Below are 20,989 nucleotides of genomic sequence, written 5' to 3' on the forward strand. Positions count from 1 at the left end.
AATGGTATCACTTAAACTAGGAATAAGAGAAGCCTATGAAGAAATATATAAAATGCTATGTCTTGTGAGTTTCCATTCCAACCTTCGTGAATTATATATATGAATATGTCCTTCTAGAAAGACAGACTTATCTTTTTGAGTGTGTGTGCGTTTTTACATAAATACCGGTCATGCTTTGAAAAGAAAAACCCCTGCTTTTATTGAAGTATGACAGTGACGGGTCTTGAGACCGAAAGATGAGGGAGATAGAGAGCCCGCCTGGGCTCTGGAGGGTGGGAGAGCCAGCAGTGCCGGAAACCTCAGCAGAAGGGATCCCCGTGTGGGGGAGGGGGGCCTTTGGTCTCTCCCCAGCCTCTTCCTTCCCCCTGGCCTGAGGGTGGGTGGGGAGGGGCAGTTCCTCTTTCCTTCCCAAGCACGGAGGAGGCCCCAGCTCCCTAGGGGCTGAGAAGCTGGAGTCCTGGGGAAGGGGAGGAGCTGAGCCATACTCTTGCAAGACCCCCGCCCTCCTCCCCCCGCAGGAAGCATGAACAGAAAAGACAGCAAGAGGTGAGAGGACCCTCCCCAGGGAGCCCGGCAGCACCCTGAGGCCTCCCTCTGCATGGGAGGGCTGGGGAGATCACTCGCCAGGGCGGCAGGATGCCTGGCTTCTTCGGGATCGGGTGCAGGGGGGCCAGGTGGATGCTTCAGGGTTCAGGGAGTCTGGAGCCAGCTAGGGCGGCAGTGGCTCGTATGTGGCATCTGTACCGTGTTGTCCCTGGAGTTTGAGCTGCTCTTTGCCCCTTTCCCACTTCTTGTCACCACACCTCCATCCCTGGCCTGGGCTGAGTGTCTCTGTCCTCCCTGGGGGCTTCCTGGTTCCCCATCCCCTTGGACTGGAAACTCCAAGCTCCTGCAGGGCCCTGGCCCAGGAGAGGGGAGTGTGACACAGGGCAAAGTGGCTCCCCTGCCTCTTAAACCACTTCTGGCTGTTCCAGACCCCTACAGGAGGCTGCAGGACAGGGCCTAGTGGCTGGCTGTGTGGCTGGTTCTAGAATGGGCTTCTATCTCCTGGGCAAGCTGGCCTTTCTGTCCCCACAGAGGCAGATATGGTGGATGTCTCCCTAGCCTGGGTAGCTCCTCCTGCCATCCCCAGAATCACTCTGATGGGCAAAGGGCTTTCCTCCCCACCCAGCAATTTAGTGGTAGACTCCTGGCTGCCTAATTTCCTAGCTGTGTGACCTTAGGTAAGTCACTTAACTGCTCTGTGTCTTGGGTTTTTCTTCTGTCAATAGACTAATCATAGCCTCCACCTCAGAGAGGCCTGTAAGTACTCAATGAGACACTGTAGACCAGTAGTTCTCAAACTGGAGCATGCCTCAGAACTGTCTGGAGGGCTTTTAAAATACAGGTTGCTGGGCTTACCATTATTATTATTATTATTATTATATTATTATTATTATTTGAGATGCAGTCTCGCTCTGTCTCCAGGCTGGAGTGCAGTGGCACAATCTCGGCTCACTGCAACCTCTGCCTCCTGGGTTCAAGCGATCCTCCTGCCTCAGCCTCCCAAGTAGCTGGGACTACAGGTGCGTGCCACCATGCCCGGCTACTTTTTTGTATTTTTAGTAGAGAGGGGGTTTCACCATGTTGGGCAAGATGGTCTCCATCTCTTGACCTTGTGATCTGCCCACCTCGGCCTCCCAAAGTGCTGGGATTAGAGAGGCATGAGCCACTGCCCCCGGCCTTAAAATGTTTGATTTTGTAGGTATGCGTTGGGACCTGAGAATCTGTATTTATATCCAGTTCCCAGGTGATGCTTTTGTACTAGCTGGGTGCCCACACTTAGGGAAATGCTGATTTAGTTAGAATGCTCCCTCCTTGGCCTAGGACATATTTAATACTTTAAAATGTCCCTTCTAGTAACGGTGGCTCATGCCTCTAATCCCAGAACTTTGGGAGGATAAGGCAAGGAGAACTTGAGGCCAGGAGTTCTAGACCAGCCTGGGCAATATAGTGAGACCCCCATCGACACACATACACACAAAATTAGCTGGGTACAGTTGTGCACACCTGTAGTCCCAGCTACCTGGGAGACTAAGGCAGGAGGATCACTCGAGTCCAGGAGTTCAAGGTTACAGTGAGCTTTGATTGTACCACTGCACTCCAGCCTAAGAGACAGAGCAAGATCCTGTCTAAAAAAGGGTAGAGGTAGGGGCCTGGCGTGATGGCTCACATCTATAATCCCAGCACTTTAGGAGGCAAAGGTGGGAGGATCAGTTGGGCCCAGGAGTTCGAAACCAGCCTGGCCAACACGGTGAAACTCCATTTCTACTAAAAATACAAAAATTAGCTGGGCTTGGTGGCACGTGCCTGTAGCCCAACTAATTGGGAGGCTGAGGCAGGAGAATTGCTTGAACTAGGAAGGTGGAGGTTGCAGTGACCTGAGATTGCACCACTGCACTCCAGCCTGGGTGACAGAGTGAGACCTTGTCTCCAAAGAAAGAAAGAAAAAAATCCCTGGGGAAGGTCCACTGCACTCTCAGCCTGGGCGACAGAGCGAGACCCTGTCTCCAAAAAAAGAGAAAAAAAAAAAATCCTTGGGGAAGGTCCAAGGACTATTCTCATTTTTCCTTTGAGGAAACTGAGCCCCAGAGAAATTAAGTAACTAACACGAAGTCACAACAGCTGGCAGAAATTTCTGGATTCTACTTTCGTTTGAAACATGGATTCAGCTCCCTCCCTCCTCCCACCATCCCTGTCTCTCCATTACCCTCTTTCCCCATCAGGAACAGCAGCCTCTGGGAGGCATTAGGCAGAGAGATAATTATTTTATTATTATTATTGTTATTATTATTATTATTACTTTTGAGACGAAGACTTGCTCTGTTGCCCAGGCTGGAGTGCAGTGGCGCAATCTTGGCTCACTGCAACCGTCGCCTCCTGAGTTCAAGCGATTCTTCTGCCTCAGCCTCCTGAGTAGCTGGGATTACAGGTGCACACCACCATGCCTGGCTAATTTTTGTATTTTTAGTAGAGACGGGGTTTTACCATGTTGGTCAAGCTGGTCTCGAACTCATGACCTCATGATGAGAGGATTATTTTCCCACCTTCCTTGAAGCTGCCTCGGCCCCAGGAACCTCTCACCTAACTCTGAGGAGCCCCAGAGAAGGCCATTTAGCACTGGTATTTCCTCTCCAGTCCCAAATCTAAGGACCCAGGCTGAAGGCTAAAACTGTGGGTCCTGTGGAGGGCTAACTTCAGAGAGGGGTCTGTTACCTTAGTGGGGTGAAGGGGTGGGAGAAGGGCAGAGATGAAATCCTGGGGGTTTCCTTGCAGGAGCCTTGCTCTCTTTTTATTTATTTATTTATTTATTGAGACAGAGTCTCACTCTGTCACCCAGGCTGTAGTGCAGTGGCACGATCTCGGCTCACTGCAACCTCCACCTCCCAAATTCAAGTGATTCTCCTGCCTCAGCCTCCTAAGTAGCTGGGATTACAGGTGGCCACCACCATGCCCGACTAATTTTTGTATTTTTAATAGAGACGGGGTTTCACTATGTTGGCCAGGCTGCTCTCGAACTCCTGACCTCAAGTGATCCGTCTACCTCAGCCTCCCAAAGTGCTGGGACTACAGGTGTGAACCACTGTGCCAGGCCTCTCTTTTTTATTTTATTATTATTATTTTTGAAACAGAAATCACTCTGTCACCCAGGCTGGAGCACTGTGATGCAGTTCCAGCTCACTGCAGCCTCCACCTCCTGGGTTCAAGTGATCCTCCTGCCTCAGCCTCCTGAGTAGCTGGGATCACAGGTGCCCGCCATCATACCTGACCAATTTTTGCATTTTTAGTAGAGACGGGGGTTTCACCGTGTTGGCCAGGGTGGCCCTGAACTCCTGGCCTCAAATGATCCACCCACCTTGGCCTCCCAAAGTGCTGGGATTACAGGCATGAGCCATCACACTGGTCCAGGAGCCTTGCTCTCTTGAAAGCTGCAGGAGGAAGGAGGGGTGTGTATTAGAGACCTGAGGTGGCAATTCCTGAAGGCATGTCCTCCCATGCCTCTTCCTAGGGAGGACGGGAGAGATCCCAGGGGTCTTCTCCCATGAGTCCCTGGGAGGCCAGAAGTAATTCCAGGACCTGCCAACAGGAAGTCTCTTCCAGGATGTCTTGGAAGCGGTCAAGAGGAAGTTGGGGGCAATGCCTGGGGAGGAAGTTCTTATGATTCCCTGAGGGGTCCTGAGTGGTCCTGCGAGTCTTCTGCAGTGATTCCCTGGGGGATTCAGAGCAGTCCTGAGCAGCAGTCCCTAGCCTTTTTGGCACCAGGGACTGGTTTTGTGGAAGGGGGTGGGGATGGTTTGGGGATGATTCAAGTTAATTACATGTATCGTGTGATTTATGTGTACTATTATTACATTGTAATATATAATGAAATAGTTACGCAGCTCACCATAATGTAGAATCAGTGGGAGCCCTGAGCTTGTTTTCCTGCAACTGGATGCTCCCATCTGGGAGTGATGGGAGACAGTGACAGATCATCAGGCATTAGATTATCATAAGGAGCACGCAGCCTAGATCCCTCACATGCGAAGTTCACAAAAGGGTTCATGCTCCTAAGAGAGTCTAATGCCCCAGCAGATCTGACAGATCAGAGCTGAGCTCAGACAGGGGTGCTCGCTCGCCCACTGGTTCCTAACAGGCCACGGACTGGTACCTGTCCGTGTCCTGGGGGTTGGGGACCCCTGGTCTTGAGGATCTTCCTCTCTGATTCCCTGAAGGGAGCAGGAATATCCCTGGGAGTTTGCTTGTGGGAGAGGGTTCCCATGATTCCCCCAGGGATCTGGAATATTCCTGGGGATTCTCCCATGAGTCCCTGGTAGGTCAGGGGTAACCCAGGGGCTTTGCCTTTAGGAAGCCTCTCCCGTGGTGCCTTGGGGCATTAGGGTCAAGAGGAATTCTAGGGTCTGCCCGAAGGAAGGGGCTCCCATGACTCCTTGGGGGCTGTGCCCACAGAAAGTCCCACCAGGAATGCACCGGAAAGACAGGAGGGCGGGGCCGACCCCGCCAAACGCGCCGCCACAAGACATGCCCCAGCCCCCGGGAAATCAGCAAGGTCATGGCTTCCATGAACCTGGGCCTGCTGAGCGAGGGCGGCTGCAGCGAAGATGAGCTGCTGGAGAAATGCATCCAGTCCTTCGGTGAGTGTCCTCTCCCCAGCAGCCTCCCCGGCCGTAACCTCAGGCTCAGCACCCACTTCTCTCTGCCTCAGTTTTTGGAGGTAAAAGGAGAGCAGGGCTGGGTGGAATGAAACTCAATCACTACATTAGAGATAAGAGAAACACCTACGTTTCTTCTTTCCTGAAATGGAAATACATACATATCTATCTATAGATAGATAGATATTTAATGTATATTATATATATATTTATATAAATTTTTTTTCTTTTATTTTCGTTTTCTTTTGAGACAGAGTCTCGCTCTGGCACCCAGGCTGGAGTGCAGTGGCCTGATCTTGGCTCACTGCAACCCCCACCTCCCAGGTTCAAGAGATTCTCCTGCCTCAGCCTCCCGAGTAGCTAGGATTACAGGCACGTGCCACCAGGCCCAGCTAATTTTTGTGTTTTTAGTAGAAATGGGGTTTCACCATGTTGGCCAGGCTGGTCTCGAACTCCTGGCCTCATGTGATCCACCCGATTCGGCCTCCCAAAATGCTGGGACTACAGACGTGAGCCACTGTGCCTGGCCAGTCTGGTGCTATTTCAATCTTCAACAAGACTTGCCAGGGGTGATGCTGCCCCATGCACAATACAGATAAGGAAACTGAGGCACAGGAGGTTAGGTTGCCTGTCCAAGGTCATGCTGGGGATCACCGTTAGAGCTGGTCTTGGAACCAGGCGGTCCCGCAGGATCTGGAGGCGGCGCTGTGCATTGCCTGAGGGCCATTCTATCAGAGTCCCCCTCCTTCCACCCCAGATTCAGCTGGCAGCTTGTGCCACGGGGACCACATGCTCAACATGGTGCTGGCCATGCACAGCTGGGTGCTGCCCTCCGCCGACCTGGCTGCCCGCCTGCTGACCTCATATCCTCCGGGACCATGAGCTATGGGTGGAGGGCGGAGGGCAGAGTCGTGAGAACCTGGGCAACTGGAATGGGGAGCAGGCAGGTCATGGATCCTGGATAACAGAGCCTTGACCAGAACTCAAGTACCAGAAGGCCACAGGGGACACCCAGGAGCTGAGACGGCTGCAGATCTGTCACCTGGTCAGGTAGGGCTGGGCCAAGATCCCCACTCTCAGGACCCACGACTTCCATCCTACTGCCCCCCAAAAAACATTCCTCAGAGACTCTCCAGCCCAGTTCTCACAGACCCAACCAGCCCCACAGGCCAAAATCCCACTTCTGAGACACCCGTAGCTTGGTTCCTAAGACCCTCTCAGTTCCGTTCCTTAGAACCCCCACTTCCTAGAGACCCCCCTCACCAACCAGATCCCATAGACCCTCCTAGCTGGTGCCCAGAGACCTCCGGCTCTGATCCCCCAAATCTCCACCTCCCACAGACCCCAGCCTAGCCCATAAGACCCCCTCATTCTGTCCCTCCAAAAATCTCACACCCAGAAGCCCCCAGTCTAGTTCCTAAGACCCTCCACAATCCTGCTTCCCAATAATCCCACTTCCAAGTGACTCCCCAGTCTGTTTCCCACAGATCGCCCAGTCTGTGTTAAGAGATGCCCATCCTACTCCAGAGATTCCCCGAGCCTGGTGCCCCTCCAAACCCCAACCCTCCAGGGACCCCCACACACATTTAGAGACCCCTACCTCAGCACCTAGAAATTTCTCAGCCCAAAATACCCCTTGTAGAGACCTTCGCCACCCCCAGTCTCATCTCACCATCTCCAAACCACTCTCAGGTACTGGCTGACCCAACACCCTGAGGTGATGCACCAGGACCCCCAGCTGGAAGAAGTCATAGGTCGTTTCTGGGCCACCGTGGCCCAGGAGGGCAACTCGGCCCAGAGGAACCTCAGAGACTCCTCTAACCTGTGAGTCAGCCCTGTGCTCCCCTCTCCCCTGCTCCATCCCCATTCTGCCAATTCCCTTTGCATTCCCAAGCCCTCAACTGTGAACCACTCCAATACCCTGCCCCTCTTGGCCCCCAGCCTGAGCCCTGGTGGCCCTGGCCCCCCGCCCCCCATGAGCAGCCCAGGCCTGGGCAAAAAGCGCAAAGTGTCCCTGCTTTTCGATCACCTGGAGACGGGGGAGCTGGCTCAGCACCTCACCTACCTGGAGTTCCGGTCCTTCCAGGCTATCACGGTGAGGACCCCCTCCTGTCCCTGTCCCAAGTAGGGGAGAGATTGGGGTAGGGGAGGGATTGGCTGGGGGAAGGCAGGACTGAGAGGACACCTGCATGGTCATTCAGCAGAGATCTCAAAGTCTTAAACTGAAACCTGTGTGCTAGAAGGCCCAAGAAAATGAGTTAAGGAGGCCGAGGGGGGCGATCACCTGAGGTCAGGAGTTTGAGACCAGCCTGGCCAACATGGTGAAACCCCATCTCTACTAAAACTACAAAAATAATCTGGGCATGGTGGCGCACATCTGTAATCCCAGCTACTTGGGAGGCTGAGGCAGGAGAATCACTTGAACCTCAGGAGGCAGAGGTTGCAGTGAGCCGAGATCACACCACTGCACTCCAGCCTGGGCAACAGAGCGAAATTCTGTCTCAAAAAACAATAACAATAAAAATAAATAAATAAATAAATAAAATGCTTATTGTAGTGACTGGCACTTAGTAAGTGCTCCAAATATTTTATCATTTATTCAACAAGCATTTAAATTCGTGGTGCCTCAGTTTCCTCATCTGTAAAAAGGGGATATGAACAGTTCCTGCCTTGCAGGAACAGTGCCTGGTCCAGGGTAAATGCTATCTGCTTGAACCATTTGAAATTGCCATATATTACCTGCCCAAGGATCAGTTTCATGTGCTTCAACATACGTATGTGTTAGCTTTTGCCATCGGGACATCATCATTTTAAGGGAAGGTGGGGATCTGGTTCCTTCATGTGAAACTATCCCGATTGTGTGTGTGAGTGTGTTGTGTGTGAGTGTGGTGTGTGTGTGTGTATGCAAAGATACTCAGTGTAGTGGATGCGGGTATGAAATGAACACTCATTGGGCAGAACAGATAGAGGTTGATTTCAAGTCATCTTCCCCATCCTTGCCTTTGTTGACTGTGTACCAGTCAGGTGTAGAGTTAAAGGCATATAGACGCCCACCCTGACTCACACCTGTGTGACCCTAGGCAAATTACCTATCCTCTCTGTGCCTCAACTGTCTCATCTCTAAAATGGAATGATACCTCATAGAGTTATGAGGATTAAATTACTTAATACGATCATTTGTCAAATATAGTGCGTGGCTATATTTAAACGTGCCTCCTCAGATGGGAGAGGAGCATAGTGATGTCAAGGACATGTAGCAGCCTGAGGGTGGGGGGACAGATGACAAAGGTCACTCAGGCTAGACCAGGCTAGGACATCAGAGATCGTGACTACTAGTTGGATGCCATGGAAGGGCAGGCCCTGAGCGCCACTGCCCACCTTGACACCCACCTCGCTCCCAGCCCCAGGACCTGCGGAGCTACGTTTTGCAGGGCTCAGTACGAGGCTGCCCAGCCCTGGAGGGCTCTGTAGGTCTCAGCAACAGCGTGTCCCGCTGGGTGCAGGTGATGGTGCTGAGCCGTCCCGGGCCTCTGCAGCGCGCACAGGTGCTGGACAAGTTCATTCACGTGGCACAGGTGAGGCCCGCCCCTTGGGGCTGCGAACGCCACTGCACGCAGCTACCTGGCCCTCCACCTTCCAGACCCCCGACCCCACAGGGTCATCCCGGCGGTGACGTCACCCATCTCCCGGCCCCGCCCCAGAGGCCACAGTCTGGGCGTTGCAAACCAGGACCGTAACTTCTTCTTTGGCCTTGATGTCACCGCGTCCCACCCACCGTGGCCCCACCCCTTGGTCCTAGACGTGACAGGCTTCCAAGCCCTATGTCCGAATATTCTATCCCCAGGTCAATGAGAGTGTCCCTTCCATGCCCCCACCTTTGTGCCATCCTTTACCGAGGCTTCGATTTCCAGTCCCCGGGCCCCAGCGTTGCTTCGGGACTGCGCACCGCTCCCCATTGCGTGCGGGCTCTCCCCGCCCCGCCCCGTTGTGTTAAGCCCTTCTCTTCCCCTCCCTTCCCCCTCCTTTCCGGACACCTTCTCGTCCTTCTGGGGAAAAGGGAAGCCCTCTGACCCGCTGTGGCCGCGCCCCCTTGCGTATTTCCACGCAGACCACGCCCTTCCTCTGGCGTCTTCCCTGGCTTGCTTCCTCCTGCAGGGCCCTTAGACCTGGGGGTCTCCACGTCCGCGTGGGGTCTCCTTGGTCTGAGCATTTTCCATTCCTCCCTGGCCCCACTCTCTCCACAGCAAACTCTGCCCAAATTTGTCAAAGGGAAGGCGAGGGAATTCCCCAGCTGCCCTGGTAGCCCCACACCTGTCTAGCATCTATCTAACTCCTCCATATCTCTCTGGCCCGGTTAACCTCTGCCTGGCTCCCAGCTCCTGCCCAGAGCCTGTGCCTTCTTGCCTCCCCGCACCTGTGTGACTCAGAGCAGTCAGACCCCCAGATGGCTGACAACCTGACATGTCTGAAGCCTCCCCCACGTGTCTGACACACACCTGTCTACTCCCCAAATCCGCCCAACTTCCCGCACTTCCTGTCTCCCCAGATTTTCTAACCTGGTATCAGTCAATCACTTACTTGACCCTCTGGGCTCAGATAACTATCTGACACCCCTGTGAGGCCCACACATGGCATGTCCCACTCCTGCTGCACACACCCACCTTTTCTCACCTGTCTGATCCCCACTTTGGTCCATACCCACACATGCCTGGGACCTCACCTCAGCCGGCATGCTGTCACCTGAACTCCCTCCCGTGACGACCCTGTGCGCATGCTTCTCTTCCTAGAGGCTCCGCCAGCTGCAGAATTTCAACACGCTGATGGCGGTCACGGGGGGCCTGTGTCACAGTGCCATCTCCAGACTCAAGGACTCCCATGCCCACCTGAGCCCTGACAGCACCAAGGTGAATCCCACTACCCTCCCCAGAGCTCCAAGTGGTCAGCTGTCTTGAGCCCCCACACCTAATTCCCCAAGCCCTGTCCATTCCTGCCCAGGGGCCCTGGAACCACCTGAAGTCCTTGCTCCTCCAAATCCCAGATCCCCAGGCTCTGCCAGCATTCCTCCTCCCTGTCATCCACCCACTCATGATGCTGACCCCTCTCTGCTCTCAGTGTGTCTGTTCCAGAGGTGGACTGTGAGGGAGATAGATGGGAGAGAGGCTAGCAGAGAACTTTGCAGTCCCCATGGGGAGGACTGACTGAGCCAGAAAGTGGCAGGAAACTAGGCTGAAGCTGCCCTGGGAAGATCCTATAGCGCCTTGCAAGATGGGCTAAGCGAGGGAAGTTTTGAGAGTGATGATACACCCTTGAAAAGATCTGGGTTGTTTTTTTTTTTTTTTTTGAGGTGGAGTCTCGCTCTGTCACCCAGGCTGGAGGGCAATGGCGTGACCTCGGCTCACTAGAAGCTCCACCTCCCGGGTTCACGCCATTTTCCTGCCTCAGCCTCCCGAGCAGCTGGGACTACAGGCGCCCGCCACCACACCTGGCTAATTTTTTTGTTTTTTTTTTTTTGAGACGGAGTCTCACTCTGTCGCCCAGGCTGGAGTGCAGTGGTACGATCTTGGCTTACTGCAAACTCTGCCTCCCAGGTTCACGCCATTCTCCTGCCTCAGCCTCCTGAGTAGCTGGGACTACAGGTGCCCACCACCACACCCGGCTAATTTTTTTGTATTTTTAGTAGAGATGAGGTTTCACCGTGTTAGCCAGGATGGTCTCAATCTCCTGACCTCCTGATCCACCCACCTCGGCCTCCCAAAGTGCTGGGATTACAGGCGTGAGCCACCGTACCTGGCCAGATCTGGGTTTTTAAGAAATAATTATAGGCTGGGTACAGTGGCTCACACCTATAATCCCAGCGTTTTGGGAGGCCAAGACAGAAGGCTCACCTGAGCCCAGGTGTTTGAGACCAGCCTGGGCAACATAGTGAAACCCCATCTCTAGAAATTTTTTTTTGAGACAGAGTCTCACTCTTGTTGCCCCGACTGGAGTGCAGTGGCACAATCTCGGCTCACTGCAACCTCTGCCTCCCGGATTCAAGTAATTCTCCTGCCCCAGCCTCCTGAGTAGCTGGGATTTCAGGGGTGCACCACCATGCCCTAATTTTGTATTTTTAGTAGAGACAGGGTTTTACCATGTTGGCCAGGCTGGTTTCAAACTCCTTGAGGCAGGTTCAAGAGATTTGCCTGCCTCAACCTCCCTGGTAGCTGTGATTACAGGCCTGCACCACCAGGCCCAGGTAATTTTTGTATTTTTAGTAGAGACAGGGTTTTACCATGTTGCCCAGGCTGGTTTTGAACTCCTGACCTCAAATGATCCACCTGCCTTGGCCCCTCAAAGTGCTGGGATTACAGGCTTGAGCCACTGCACCCAGGCATCAAGCCCAGGAGTTTAAGGCTGCAATGAGCTGTGATCATGACACTGCACTCCAGCCGGGTGACAAAGTGGGACCCTAGCTTAAATAATAATAATAAAAGGGCCGGGCACGGTGGCTCACGCCTGTAATCCTAACACTTTGGGAGGCCAAGGTGGGCAGATCATCTGAGGTCAGGAGTTCAAGACCAGCCTGGACTAACATGGTAAAACCCTATCTCTACTAAAAATACAAAATTAGCTGGATGTGGTGGTGCATGCCTGTAATCCCAGCTACTTGGGAGGCTGAGGCAGGAGAATCGCTTGAACCCAGGAGGTGGAGGTTGCAGTGAGCTGAGATCGCACCACTGCACTCCAGCCTGGGCAAGACAGCAAAACTCCATCTCAAAAAAAAAAGAAAAGAAAGAAAGAAAGATAAAAGAAATCATTTTAGCCAAAGAATGGGGGATTGTGAAACTTCTCTGAGATGGGGACCGAAGAGGAAGAGCAGTTTCAGGGAGATGCTGACACCTGCATGGGATATGGAAGGGCTCCAGAGGTGTCCAAAATGCCACTGGATCCCTGAAGGCCTAGAGCCCACATAGGAGGCTGCTCAGGAGATGGGACTGCCCTGATAACGCCCCCATCCCATGTGCCTCCTCCTCCCCAGGCCCTGCTGGAGCTCACTGAGATCCTTGCCTCCCACAACAACTACGCCCGCTACCGCCGCACCTGGGCTGGCTGCACGGGCTTCCGGCTGCCTGTACTGGGTGTGCACCTCAAGGATCTGGTGTCCCTGCATGAAGCACAGCCCGACAGGTTGCCTGACGGCCGCCTGCACCTACCCAAGCTGAACAACCTCTACCTGCGGCTACAGGAGCTGGTGGCCCTCCAAGGGCAGCATCCGCCCTGCAGCGCCAACGAGGATCTGCTGCACCTGCTCACGGTGAGCCCCTGGTCCCGCCCAGGCTGGGCTTCCAAGGGTACTGAGATGTAGGGTCCTGGGTGTGTGTCTCCAGGACCAGGGTAGAAAAGTGCTGGACTGCATGGATTTTGAAGCCAGAGCTTCTAGGTTTTTTTCTAGCTGCGTGATCTTGGGCAAGTCACTGAACCCTTCAGCCTCAGTTTCCTTATCTGCAAAATGAGAATAATAAAAGGACCCAGCCAGGTCTGGTGGCTCACACCTGTAATCCCAACACTTTGGGAGGCCAAGGCGGGCAAATCACCTGAGGTCAGGAGTTTAAGACCAGCCTGATCAAAATGCGGAAACCCTGTCTCTACTAAAAATACAAAATTAGCCAGGAGTGGTAGCACATGCCTGTAATCCCAGCTACTAGGGAGGCTGAGGCAGGAGAATTGCTTGAACCCGGGAGGTAGAGGTTGCAGTGAGCTGAGATCACGCCATTGCACTCCAGACTGGGCAAGAAGAGTGAAACTGTCTCTAAATAAATAAATTAATTAATTAATTAATTAATTAAAAAAATAAAATAAAAGGACCCACCTCGAGGGTGGTTGAGGAGAGAAAGCCAATGACATCATTCAAAGAATGTCCTTATCCTTAAGACAGTGTCTAGCCAGGCACAGTGGCTCATGCCTGTAATCCTAGCACTTTGGGAGGCTGAGGTAGGCAGATTGCCTGAAGAGTTTGAGACCAGCCTAGGCAACATGGTGAAACCCCATCTCTGAAGGGGTGGCCTGCCCCTCCACACCTGTGGGTGCTTCTCGTTAGGTGGGACGAGAGACTTGAGAAAAGAAATAAAGACACAGAGACAAGGTATAAGAGAAAGAAAAGCGGGGCCCAGGGGACCAGTGCTGTGTTTTCAGAGGACCCACACTGGCACCGGCCTCTGAGTTCCCTTAGTATTTATTGATAATTATCTTTACCATCTAAAAGATAAGGGAGTAGCTAGAAAATAGGATCATTGTAGGGAGGAAATCAGCAGTAAGACATAAGAACAAAAATCTCTGTAACATGAATAAGTTTAAAGGAAAATGCTGTGCCTTGAGATGCATATGCGAACATCTCCATAAACCTTTTAGCAGTATTGCTCCAGCAAGCCCCACCTTATTCCTAAAGGCGGTTTTCTCCTTACTCAGTAAACAAAGCACACAATGAGTTTTACCCGGAGATGTTCCATTGCCCAGGGACGGGCAGGATTTTTAACCAGCAAGCTGCCTTCAGGTACTTGTTTAACAAAGACACATCCTGCACAGCCCAATAACCATTAAACCTTGAGTCACCACACCACATGTCTCTTGCAAGGACAAAGGGTCACAGATTAACAGCATTTCAAATACAGAACTAAATGGAGTCTCTTATGTCTACTTCCTTCTATATAGACACAGTAACAGGCTGATCTCTCTTTCTTTACCCCACACATCTCTACTAAAAATACAAAAAAAATTAGCCGGGCACGGTGGTGCACGCCTGTAGTCCCAGCTACTTGGGAGGCTGACGCACGAGGATCGCTTGAACCTGGGAGGCAGAGGTTGCAGTGAGCCAAGATCGCGCCACTACACTCCAGCCTGGGAGACAGAGCGAGACTGTGTCTCAAAAAACGATAGTATATGGAGCAGAGTGAGCTCTATATTCTATATAAGTAACAAGTTTTTTCTCCACTTCCCCCAGCGACTCAAGTATCCATTGATCTGAGCTCTGGAATTGCTCTGGGGTTCACATTCTTTTTTTTTTTTTTTTTTGAGACGGAGTCTCGCTCTGTCGCCCAGGCTGGAGTGCAGTGGCCGGAACTCAGCTCACTGCAAGCTCCACCTGCCGGGTTTATGCCATTCTCCTGCCTCAGCCTCCCGAGTAGCTGGGACTACAGGCGCCTGCCACCTTGCCCGGCTAGTTTTTTTTGTATTTTTAGTAGAGACGGGGTTTCACTGTGTTAGCCAGGATGGTCTCGATCTCCTGACCTCGTGATCCGCCCGTCTCGGCCTCCCAAAGTGCTGGGATTACAGGCTTGAGCCACTGCGCCCGGCCGGGGTTCACATTCTTAAACTCCAAGGTTCTGAGCTTCTCATGCTGATAGCCCAAAATCTCAAGTTTTGAATCCAAGAATCTAAGCAAAAGGCTACTAACAGTTATTGATCATTGACTATGTGCCAAGTACCTCATTCCACCTTACAACCCTACGAGGTCGGGACCCTTACTGTGCCCATTCTGTGGATTGGGAAACTGAGGCCCGGAGAGGTGAGGTCACTTGCCCACTGTCCCACAGCAGTAATGCCAGGATTTGAACCCAGGAGGGGCTTTGGGAAGAGCCTGCAAGTGGGTGTGGGGGTCTGGGGCAGGGCTGTAGACAGGAGGATCTGTGACACCCCTGTCCGCTCCAGCTCTCCCTGGACCTCTTCTACACGGAAGACGAGATCTATGAGCTTTCTTATGCCCGGGAGCCACGCTGTCCCAAGAGTCTGGTGAGACCTGACCCCTGACCTTGGACCCCCCCAATTACCTCGAGCCCCCCTAAGCCTATGTAGTGACTAACTGCTCCTCTGTCCCCACCCCAGCCACCCTCCCCCTTCAACGCACCTCTGGTGGTGGAGTGGGCCCCTGGTGTGACCCCCAAGCCGGACAGGGTCACGCTGGGTCGGCACGTGGAGCAGCTGGTGGAGGTAAGGAAGGGAGGGTGGCCTGGCCGCCAGGAGCCAGGAGGGAAGACATGGGTAGAACCCTGGGCCTGGAGGCGGGGACTTACTGCCGTGGGGATCAGATTTCGACAACTGGGCCTTATCTGCTTCCCCACACTCCTCTGAAGTCCGTGTTCAAGAATTATGACCCTGAAGGCCGAGGAACCATCTCTCAGGAGGACTTTGAGCGACTCTCAGGCAATTTTCCCTTCGCCTGCCATGGCCTCCACCCGCCCCCACGCCAGGGGTAAGTGGTTCTGACTCCTGGATCCCCTGAAGATGAGGACACTGGGGTTGCCTGGACTCCTGAGTCTGGGGGGGGGGTTGGGGCGGGCCATGCTGAGGCTCAGTTTCTGCCCCCAGGAGAGGCTCCTTCAGCAGAGAGGAGCTGACAGGGTATCTGCTCCGGGCCAGCGCCATCTGCTCCAAGCTGGGCCTGGCCTTCCTGCACACCTTCCATGAGGTCACCTTCCGAAAGCCTACCTTCTGTGACAGCTGCAGTGGCTTTGTGAGCACTCCACCCCATCACTGCCCTTAGGTTCCCTCTGTCCTGAAGCCGGCAGTCCCCAAACCCCACATAACCCCCAAATTCCAGAAATCCTACAGCCTCAAATCATCCTGTTTCATATAAACCCTAAACACCAACCATTCCCTATATCCTGGATAATCTCCAAATGCCAGATAATCCCCCAAATCCCAGATAATCTCCACCCCAGATAGTCGCTGAACCATGGGTAATATCTAAAACTCTGGAGAGGAGGCCAGGAGCGGCGGCTCATGCCCATGATCCCTACACTTTGGGAGGCTGAAGTGGGCAGATTGCTTGAGCTCAAGAGTTCAAGACCAGCCTAGGCAACATAGTGAGAGAGACCCTGTCTCTACTAAAAATACACAAATTAGCTGCACGTGGTGGTGCACACCTGTGATCCCAGCTACTCAGGAGGCTGAGGCACGAGAATCGCTTGAACCCAGGAGGCAGAGGTTGTGGTGAGCCGAGATCGTACCATTGCACTGCAGCCTGGGCAACAAGAGCAAAACTCCGTCTCAAGAAAAACCGAAAAACAGGCCAGGCGCAGTGGCTCACACCTGTAATCCCAGCACTTTGGGAGGCCGAGGTGGGCAGATCACGAGGTCAGGAGATTGAGACCATCCTGGCTAACATGGTGAAACCCCGTCTCTACTAAAAATACAAAAAAATTAGCTGGGCGTGGTGGCGGGTGCCTGTAGTCCCAGCTACTTGGAAGGCTGAGGCAGGAGAATGGCGTGAGCCCGGGAGGCAGAGCTTGTAGTGAGCCGAGATTGTGCCACTGCACTCCAGCCTGGGCGACAGAGTGAGCCTCCATCTCAAAAAAAAAAAAAACAAAAACTTTTTTTTGTAGAAAGAGTCTCCATATATTGCCCAGGCTGGTCTTGAACTCCTGAGCTCAAGCGATCCTCCCACCTTGGTGTCTCAGAGTGCTGGGATTACTGGCATGAGCCACTGTACCCCACCCACATTCCTTAAATTCCAATTAAATCTGTAGCCTTGAGAATTTCAAGACCTGGGTAGCTTTCACACTTCCACTCCCCAGCTGCCCTGCCAATCCACAGCCCTCCCTCTCCTAGGATGGGTAACCTTTTCTCCTTTCTCTTCCCAGCTCTGGGGTGTCACCAAGCAAGGCTACCGCTGTCGGGGTGAGTGGGGTGTCAGCGAGTGGGGGGGAAGCCTTGGCCCACAGGCTGGAAGAATGGACACAGATCAGACCCCTGGCCATTAACTGCTGCCTTCCCCCAGAGTGTGGGCTGTGTTGCCACAGACACTGCAGAGACCAAGTGAAGTTGGAATGTAAGAAGAGGCCAGGGGGCAAGGGCGATGCAGGGGCCCCTGGAGCTCCTGTTCCATGCACACCAGCTCCCCATGCCAGCTGTGGTAAGACCTAGAGCACAGCGGTGCTGGGAAGGGGCTTGGGGGAAGGGGGTTGAGTCCAAGGTCACGAGGCCCTTCCCATCAGACCCACATCCCTTCCATCCACCCACAAACAGGCTCCGAGGAAAATCTCTCCTACACGCTATCCCTGGAACCTGAGACTGGGTGCCAGCTTCGCCATGCCTGGACCCAGACTGAATCCCCACACCCTTCCTGGGAAACAGATACGGTGAGGAGAAACCGCCCCTACCCCCAAGTGGATACAGGGAACACAGGCCATTGGCCTGGGGGAGACTGGACAGATTTGGAGACCCATAGGAAAGTAAAAATATGCAGAAGTCCTTGACTGCTGGGATGGGAGGGTATGGATGCTGGTTACTTTTTTTTTTTTTTTTTGAGACAGAGTCTCGCTCTGTCGCCCAGGCTGGAGTGCAGTGGCGCGATCTCGGCTCACTGCAAGCGCCACCTCCCGGGTTTACGCCATTCTCCTGCCTCAGCCTCCCGAGTAGCTGGGACTACAGGCGCCCGTCACCTCGCCCGGCTGGTTTTTTGTATTTTTTAGTAGAGACGGGGTTTCACCGTGTTAGCCAGAATGGTGTCGATCTCCTGACTTCGTGATCCGCCCGTCTCGGCCTCCCAAAGTGCTGGGATTACAGGCGTGAGCCACCGTGCCCCGGCCACTGGTTACTTTTTAATGCTGATAGAAAAAATAGGCCAAGCGTGGTGGCTCACGCCTGTAATCCCAGGACTTTGGGAGGCCAAAGTGGGAGGATCACTTGAGGTCAGAAGTTCGAGACCAGCCTGGCCAACATGATGAAACCTTGTCTGTACTAAAAATATAAAAATTAGCCAAATGTGATGGCAGGGGCAGGTGACTGTAGTCCCAGCTACTTGGGAGGCTCAGGCAGAGAATCACTTGAGCCTGGGAGGCAGAGGCTGTAGTGAGCCGAGATTGTGCCACTGCACTCCAGCCTAAGCGACAGCAAGACCCTGTCTCAAAAAAAAAAAAAAAAAGAAGAAGAAGAAAGAAAGAAAAAAGAAAGGAAAGAAAAATAGAAGTTATAACATATTAGGGGTAGGGTGGGGATGATAACCACTAGAACAGAAAAAAGGATTCTAGCCAATAAGATAGCAAGAATAAGGCCAAATATATCAGGAGCTACTGTAAGTGGTAATGGAGTAAACGCCACTATTCGAGGGCAGAGACTCTCAGACTGGGCTACAAAAAGGATTTCACAGGCGCCATTCATTCAGTCTGGGCGGGCCAGTGCTCCTGGCAGTAAAGTGTCTCCTAGACATCAGATGCTCCCCATATCATCTGTTGTCTTCCTCCCGTCCTCCTTCCAGGTCCCCTGCCTGATAATGGGCCCACCATCAACTGCATCCTCCAAGCCGGATTCCTAGACATCTCTTGGTCTCCTCTCTCCCTCACTCCCTTACCCCAGTCAGTCCTGACTCCTGTCGTCAGACTCTGGCAGGGCTCCCAGAGGTAGGACCCCCAAAGGCACCCGCCTTCCCATCCACGCTGCCTTTGGTGGCACGTCCATCATCTTTTTCCCCAGAAGTGACTTTCCTCTCTTGCGTGGTGGTGGATGCTAATCCTGCTCCCTTTCCCTGCACTTAGTATCTATGCAGCTCTGTGGTGGATATATTTAGACTCAGGCTTCATTTCACCAACTCCCTAAATCTCCATCTTTTTTTTCTTTTTTTTTTTTGAGACAGTCTCACTCTGTCACCCAGGCTGGAGTGCAATGGTGCAATCTCAGCTCACTGCAACCTCCGCCTCCCAGGATCAAGCGATTCTTCTGCCTCAGCCTCCCAAGTAACTGGGATTACAGGCACGCGCCACCATGCCCGGCTAATTTTTGTATTTTTAGTAGAGACAGGGTTTCCCCATGTTGGCCAGGGTGGCCTTGAACTCCTGACCTCATGATCCACCAGCCTCAGCCTCCCAAAGTGCTGGGATTACAGGTGTGAGTATCTCGTTGAACGTCTGTCTTTCCTCAACAGGAACATCAACTCCAGGAGAGCAGGGATTTCTATCAGTGTGTTTCACTGCTGCATCCCCAGTGCCTAGAACAGGGCTGGCAGGTGGTAGGCGCCTGACCGATGCTTGTCTGATGCCTGAAATGTCTCCTTACCCATGCCCACGGCACAGGAAAGATGTGCTGTAGGGCAAAGAACTTTGAGGGTCAGAGCAGCAGGGGCCCAGTCAGACCCAGGGAGCAGAGACCCCCCCAACCCTTTCACAAACCCCAGCACCCCTGCCTGGGCCCCCACAGAGAGAAGTCCTACAGCTGTCATAAATTAAATTTATTCTCCGGAGAACATGGTTCTTGGTATTGACTGGTGAATGGGAGTAGGGCATTTGGGGCCTCAGGAATAGGAGATGGGGGGGCTTGGGTGCCAAGTACCAAGGAAAGCCTTAAACGGACTCCCCAGAGATTACCGATGGCATTAGCATCTCATGGAGGTCCCCCCCGCCCCCGACCACCAGTCCCCCTTTACTTCTTCTTCTTCTTCTTGCGGCCCCAACACTGGGGGCCTCCATCTTCTCTTCGGCTCCTCCAGGTGGGCATGGGAGGCTCCAGCTCATTTGGGCGGCCCCCCCGGTCTGGAACGTTGCCCATAAGCACCTGAGAGTTTATGAGATTTGAGTTGCAGAGAAAAAAAGTATCTCGGACAAGGGGGCTAGAGAGCAAAGGGAACAACACGAGGCTGAAGAAGAAACGGCAGATGTTGACTATTTGAGTACAGTGGCTGGGGGAGGGGGGACTGAACTGGTGGAAGATACAAGCATGAGTTTTCTTTTATCCTTTCTTTTTTTTTTGAGATGGAGTCTTGCTCTGTCACCCAGGCTAGAGTGCAGTGGTGCGATCTTGGCTCACTGCAACCTGTGCCTCCCGGGTTCAAGCGATTCTCCTGCCTCAGCCTACCAAGTAGCTGGGATTACAGTCACCCACTACCATGCCCGGCTAATTTTTGTTTTGTTTTTTTGTTTTTTTAGTTTTTTTTTGAGACAGTCTCGCTCTGTCGGCCAGGCTGGAGTGCAGTGGTGCGATCTCGGCTCACTGCAACCTCTGCTTCCCGGGTTCAGGCGATTCTCCTGCCTCAGCCTCCCTAGTAGCTGGGACTATAGGCGTGTGTCACCATGCCTGGCTAATTTTTTGTATTTTTAGTATAGACAGGGTTTCACTGTTTTAGCCAGGATGGTCTTGATCTGACCTTATGATCCGCCCGCCTCAGCCTCCCAAAGTGCTGGGATTACAGGTGTGAGTCACTGCGCCCAGCCTTCTTTTCTTTTCTTTCTTTTTTTTTTGGAGACAGTTGCCTAGGCTTTGTCACCCAGGCTGGAGTGCAGTAGCAAGAACATGGCTCACTGCAACCTCTGCTCCTGGGCTCAAGTGATCCACCCACTTTGAGCTTATTTTTTTTTCTTAACTTAAATTTTGCCTTAATATTTGCTGTGCTAGACTTTATTCCCTAATACTCATTTTACGTAAGACAACTTACAGAGGTATGCGGCTAAATACCTCATCACTAAAACAGAGGGTATTTCTGTTGTTTTTGTTTGTTTGTTTTTTGTTTTAAAAAGGTTAAAAGGGCTCACACCTGTAACCCCAGCACTTTGGGAGGCCAAGGCAGGTAGATCACAAGGTCAGGAGTTCAAGACCAGCCTGACCAATATGGTGAAACCCCATCACTACTAAAAATACAAAAATTGGCCAGGCGCAGTGGCTCACGCCTGTAATCCCACCACTTTGGGAGGCTGAGACGGGCAGATCACAAGGTAAGGAGATCGAGACCATCCTGGCTAACACGGTGAAACCCTGTCTCTACTAAAAAGACAACAAAAGTAGCCGGGCGTGGTGGCGGGCTCCTGTAGTCCCAGCTACTGGGGAGGCTGAGGCAG

At 52.9% G+C, this 20,989-nt stretch overlaps 2 protein-coding genes across 5 annotated transcripts in view; one reads left to right on the forward strand and one right to left on the reverse strand.

Annotated features, from left to right (window-relative positions):
* The first annotated feature begins 395 nt into the window (after positions 1–395).
* Positions 396–19,404, forward strand: RASGRP4 (RAS guanyl releasing protein 4). 4 transcript variants are annotated; one of them, XR_002735134.2, is made up of 18 exons: positions 396–546; positions 4,990–5,174; positions 5,950–6,055; positions 6,180–6,242; positions 6,885–7,016; positions 7,134–7,287; positions 8,594–8,767; positions 9,980–10,096; positions 12,211–12,486; positions 14,877–14,957; positions 15,051–15,155; positions 15,299–15,417; positions 15,534–15,678; positions 16,808–16,844; positions 16,945–17,079; positions 17,193–17,305; positions 18,424–18,565; positions 18,799–19,404. XR_002735134.2 is itself a non-coding variant. In XM_023229306.1 (17 exons), the coding sequence occupies exons 1-17, from the start codon at positions 524–526 to the stop codon at positions 18,478–18,480; spliced, it is 2,022 nt and encodes a 673-aa protein (XP_023085074.1). In that variant the 5' UTR covers positions 396–523; the 3' UTR covers positions 18,481–18,792. The 4 variants fall into 4 exon arrangements, 2 of the variants coding, with proteins under 2 accessions (XP_023085074.1, XP_023085075.1); XR_002735135.2 differs by having other exon boundaries at positions 19,087–19,404; XM_023229306.1 differs by lacking the exon at positions 18,799–19,404 and having other exon boundaries at positions 18,424–18,792.
* Positions 19,374–20,989, reverse strand: part of FAM98C (family with sequence similarity 98 member C) — a 6,528-nt gene continuing 4,912 nt past the window's right edge. The window contains exon 8 of the mRNA XM_023229308.1: positions 19,374–19,712. Within this exon, the coding sequence (XP_023085076.1) occupies positions 19,581–19,712 (132 nt within the window). The 3' untranslated portion in view covers positions 19,374–19,580. The remainder of the gene's footprint in view (positions 19,713–20,989) is intronic.

This window comes from Piliocolobus tephrosceles, chromosome 21 (assembly GCF_002776525.5).
Source record: "Piliocolobus tephrosceles isolate RC106 chromosome 21, ASM277652v3, whole genome shotgun sequence".
Lineage (NCBI taxonomy): Eukaryota > Metazoa > Chordata > Mammalia > Primates > Cercopithecidae > Piliocolobus > Piliocolobus tephrosceles.

Excerpts from the sequence above, each read along its gene's own strand:
- RASGRP4 (XM_023229306.1), top strand. The coding sequence starts at position 524 with ATGAACAGAAAAGACAGCAAGAG. Across the intron at positions 16,845-16,944 it reads GCAAGGCTACCGCTGTCGGG|AGTGTGGGCTGTGTTGCCAC; the intron begins GTGAGTGGGGTG and ends GCCTTCCCCCAG. Across the intron at positions 17,306-18,423 it reads CTTCCTGGGAAACAGATACG|GTCCCCTGCCTGATAATGGG; the intron begins GTGAGGAGAAAC and ends TCCTCCTTCCAG.